At 43.5% G+C, this 4,893-nt stretch overlaps 1 protein-coding gene across 1 annotated transcript in view; it reads left to right on the top strand.

Moving 5' to 3' along the window:
* LOC116398245 (transmembrane protein 189) overlaps positions 1-3,876 on the top strand; it is a 28,914-nt gene extending 25,038 nt beyond the window's left edge. Inside the window, exon 6 of the mRNA XM_031874374.1 lies at positions 1,301-3,876. Coding sequence (XP_031730234.1) covers positions 1,301-1,425 — 125 coding nt within the window. The 3' untranslated portion in view covers positions 1,426-3,876. The remainder of the gene's footprint in view (positions 1-1,300) is intronic.
* The last annotated feature ends 1,017 nt before the right edge of the window (positions 3,877-4,893 follow it).

The raw sequence follows: 4,893 nt of genomic DNA, 5'->3' as shown, positions 1-4,893 counted from the left end.
GTGTGTGTGTGTGTGTGTGTGTGTGTGTGTGTGTGTGTGTGTGTGTGGTGGTAGGTGGGTTGATGGCGGTCAGGGCCCACGGGGGATGGCGGCGCCCCCACCCCCCTCCCCCTAGCCTGGCTGCCTGGGCCGGGCTTGGATTCCACTGGGGCTTGCCTAGCTGCCTTTGTGTTCGCCACCGGCTGACAATCCCCATGTATATTTAATGCTAACCTGCTGTCTGTTCTAACAAATAGGACTTCACAGGCAGAGGGGGGGATGGAGGACAGGGGAGGGAGGGGGGTGGGGGGGAGCAGGAGGGCGAGGAGAAGGCGGGTAGGAAGTAGGGATTAGGAGGGTAAGAAAAGAGTGTGTGTTGAAAGAAGGAGAGGTGGAGGGAACGAAAGAGTGAAATCAATCAAAACCTCTGGCTGCTTTGCTGCCTTACTGTTTTCCTGCAGAGAGAGGGTCACTGGAGGGACACGCACACACACACACATATCCCCGCAGCTATAGCATGCACCCTATGCAAACACATCATGGGTGGTACTGTGTGAGCATCAGACGAGGGTAGCCTAAGTACACACAGCTGATGTGGATGTCTCTATTCGCTTCTTGTGTGCGCGCTTGTGTGTCTGACACCTTTTTGTCATTTCTGCATTTGTGCGCCTGTGTTAGTGACTTCCAAAAGTAAAACAGCATTCATGCAAGTGCTTCACTTAACATGCGAATGTGCGGATTGGATCTATGTGTAGGTCCTTGGTAATAATAGTAAAAAGGCCTTTTTATCTTAAATGTCAGTGTCGGCTGCCTCTTAAGCAGTCACGCTTATAGACGTTTGTGGTTTGTGTGTGTGTGTGTGTGTCGGAGCAGTATGTACACAGACTGTTGTACAGTTATACAGTCATGCATGCATGTAAATGTACTCTGGCATACAGCCATACATACATTAATGTATTTATCTAACCCATACCGGAAATCCAAGTTCTGTAAACTAACTGTAAAAGAAGGAAGAGTCAGTGTGTGTGTGTGTGTGTGTGTGTGTGTGTGTGTGTGTGTGTGTGTCTAAATTGCTCAGGCTCATACATCAGGTCTTTGCATAAAATCGAATTGAAGTAGAAAGACATAAACATTACGCTTTATAATTGTATAATACATGTTAGAATAAGCCAGGCTCGCGGCGTGTCTATACAGATGGCTATTTGTGTCAGTCTAACACTTTGGTCCAGTTCCGTCTTACTTTTTTGCTTCTTCCTCTCTAATCCTCTCCTCCCTTCTCCAACATGCTGACTCTCCTCTTCCATGTTTCCTCACATCCCAGGTTGGTGTAACTATCCCCTGGACCAGCTGGGCTTTTGGAGACGAATGGAGCAATTGATCAAACGTCTCACAGGGCACAAGCCGCGATCAGATGACCTGGCGTGGGCCAAGAAGATCGACAGATAAACGCGCAAACACACGGCCGCCGGATGGACGGGCGGACAGTTGGGCTTGCCGATGAAAACATCTAGAGACGGAGACGGATGGGGAAAACACATACACATGCATGTTACTCATGTCTTTGTGCTTTGTGCTTTTCTGCTGAAGAGCGAACATTCAAAGAAACTGTTTTTGCAAAAAGAAAAATCAAAGATGGTTCGAGGGATTTCTGTCCGTGCTGGAGTCTGCAGTATAACGAGCTTCAAACGTACGAGGTGAAAACATTACTAGATTATAACTATATAATTATATATAATTATAGTAGCCAATCAGCTTGTAGTCCTGTTTAACCAATGAGATGTGTGGGTGTAGGAGGTTTCTGGAGGTTGGGCTCTCCAGAAGTTACACCGCACTGCCTGTTGCAGGCAGCTTCTTACACACACGCACACACACACACACTCACTCACACACGTACACAAACAAGTTTGAAAGTCTCTTCTATTTCTTCTCGTCTTCTTTTTTTCTGGCCCACCCTGGAAACATCACCATTCTCTTTAAATTCTCACGTCTGTTACACACAAGAAGGTGAAAATGGGATGATTGTGAGGATCCATTAAGACACTGATAACTCCCCTCTTTTGTGTCTGTGCTTGGTGATCTCTACAGGCCAGACAAGACTTTGGGAGGACAAACATGTGGAGAAAGGTTTGATAAAATACATACTGTAGCTTCCATAGAAACGTATAGCACTAATATAGATAGGTCAACAGGCATGTTGCAGATGCAGACTTACACATGTGCATTTCTCATTGATCCTTTTGTACAGAAAGATGGTGTTTTTTTTGTAGCATTAGGAGTTCACCTCTAAATGTATAGAAACCTCTAAAGAACATATTTACTGCATAAAAACTGTTCAGCAAAAAGCCGTTTTAAGGAGGTTTAATACGAAAATGTATTTCACTTGAATCCAGACGAGTTCAGAATTTTTCGTATTCCTTGTCTCTTTGTATATAACATTTTCAGTGAGGACATGCACTCTGAATGAAAGCTACAGTGCGGTCGGATTTCCGTCTTTCTCGACAGACAGAAAAGGGGACACAGCTGAACTTGTAACTGGCGGTATAGAAGGTTTAAAGCAGGCGAGCCTGTTTCTCAAAGTTAACAAAATCCCCCTACCAGCGCCTCTAAAGCTCACAAATGTATATGTTATATACCTTGTTGGTTTAATCTGTACAAAGCCAAAGATTCTGTTACCTTCGAGCAGAGCCAGGCCAGCTCTTTTCCCCTGTTTCCAGTCTGTGTGCTAAGCTAGCGTTGTGGCGATAGCGTCCTATTTAGCGTACAGTCGTGAGAATATTATGTTATCAAAATACAACAACTAAGATGAAATGGAGAAAGTCTGGCATGAAGTCTGGATGACAGGTTGATGTTCATATATAAACTTTAAGTCTCTTTGCTCCATTTGAACAGAAATGGACACAGAAAGAAGCAGAAACGTCTTGTCATCGGTGGTATATCCTTACTGTACAGAAATCTATCCAGCAGAAGCTCCGTTTCTTGGAGGATGCTTTCGGCTTCCCCCAAAGGCTATCAAATAAGCCTACATGTGTAGTTAGCGTTAGCTTTCCACCTCCACACTGGACGAGCCGGGGCAGGAAAGCACAGCTTGTTGTTGCCTCCTAGTCCAGCATCATTCTGCATCACTACAATTTGTTTTTATTCAGGATTTTATGCAGTTCAGACACTATTTCCTAAAGCACTTCTTAGTTGTTTAAATTCTTAAGAGAGCTTGAAAAATCCTTTTTTATATTTATTTCTCAACAGATAACCATTTTGCATTGTTCATACCGTTTGAAAAAAAAACACCCAAATCCCCTTGTAGAAAAGACAAAGAAATTTCGTCAGCAGTTGTGCGAGATGCTAATTGGTGCCGCTGTCTGCCACACTGTGCAACTGTAAATACTAAACACACAACAACAAGGAATGTTTCACAAACCTCTGAATCAGAGTGATACGCATGGCAACATTCTTACATCAGTCTGTGTCAGCTGATGTGGAAGAGGAAAAGGGAATTCTTTTTTTATTGCACAACAGAAGAAAAAAAAATTGGTTAGCTAGTTGCTTATTAGGTGCAAATAATGTATCTCTGATTTTTGTTTATGTTGCGTACAATGACACATGCACTTTAGTTTGCTGTTACTAACTCTAAACTCGCTGCTCGACTTGTAGTTTATTTCTAGGCTGGAAATCCCTTCAGTTGCAGAAGGTCAATAATAACAGCACTTCATTGTTTTACTCAGTAAATGTCTGAAAATGTGTCCTGCAATCACTCGTTCACTCGTGTGTTTTCTCTGGCTTTATCATTTTCTATTTTTTTATGAAGCCTTGTACAGTTCCATTTTGACGTTCCATTTCGCTGCTCGTCTTGCCTTAATGTTTTTATCTGCTCTTTGATTTAAATAAAGGTTTATGAACATGTTTGTTGTTGTCTCATTTGTCTCGAGCATGTAGTTGTAATGTGGTTTCAATATGGTGTAATATGGTTTCACTTGCATTAGTGCAGACGAGGCCTGTTGATCTAAGAATATGTGCAGACAAAAGGGGAACACAAAGGATGTGTGTTTTTCATTCATCCTAAATGTTTTGGTGTCGGGGGTTAATGCCGTGTCTCAAAAGTGTAATCATAGAGAAATACAACCGAGGAGTAAAAAGCCAATGCTGAACCAACAGCACCCTCTAGTGTAAGGTTGTATTTTTCCTTTCACTGATCCCAGGTCCTCAGTCAACAGTACGTCGGTGGATGGATGGACGGATGTGGAGTCCTCAGCGGAGGTCAGAAGGTCACCCCGTTCTGCTCTATATCCGGGGCCACGTGACCTCCGAGATCAGTTCAGTGTGAGTCTCACCATCCACAGGAAAGCCGAGCCCCTGTTGGGATGCAGCTGCTGCAGCGGCCCCTCTGGATCCTGCTGAGAGCCGGAGGCAAGGCCGGGGCCGGGGAGGAGGCGAGGGAAGGTAATTAGAAGGCAGAGGAGGAAAAGAGTGGCAGAGACAGGTGAATGACTTCGATAGATATCGCTTTGATATGTGCAAGAAGCTAGTGAATAGTTTGATTTCCTGGTTTCAGCACGTGGACCACTGAAAGCAGACGAATGAAACTGAGTTACCTGAACCTATGTTCTATAAATAGTTCAAATTGTAAAGTCGGTATAAGTACAGCCTTCTGAGTTAATTAACTGAACTTGAGAAAACAAGTTCTGTAATCTACCAAGTTGACCTGGGGAGGACTTTGACGTTTCATTTACAATGCAGACAAAATATGCTGTGATTTTTCACCTGAACCACAACTGTACATCCTCTGGGGACCATGACTGTCTGGTTGTCAGTCTGAATCAAAGGTGGACTGACCGTTAGACAGATATTGACAAGTCCAAGGCTAAATTCAATACAATTATTAGTAAAACAATCACTGTTCAAACATAATTGAATCATTTA

The sequence above is a fragment of the Anarrhichthys ocellatus genome, unplaced genomic scaffold, assembly GCF_004355925.1.
Source record: "Anarrhichthys ocellatus isolate YVR2014 unplaced genomic scaffold, GSC_Weel_1.0 scaffold80, whole genome shotgun sequence".
In the NCBI taxonomy this organism is placed as follows: domain Eukaryota; kingdom Metazoa; phylum Chordata; class Actinopteri; order Perciformes; family Anarhichadidae; genus Anarrhichthys; species Anarrhichthys ocellatus.
Note: the sequence above shows the minus strand (reverse complement) of the source record. Positions and strands in the feature narration are given on the sequence as shown.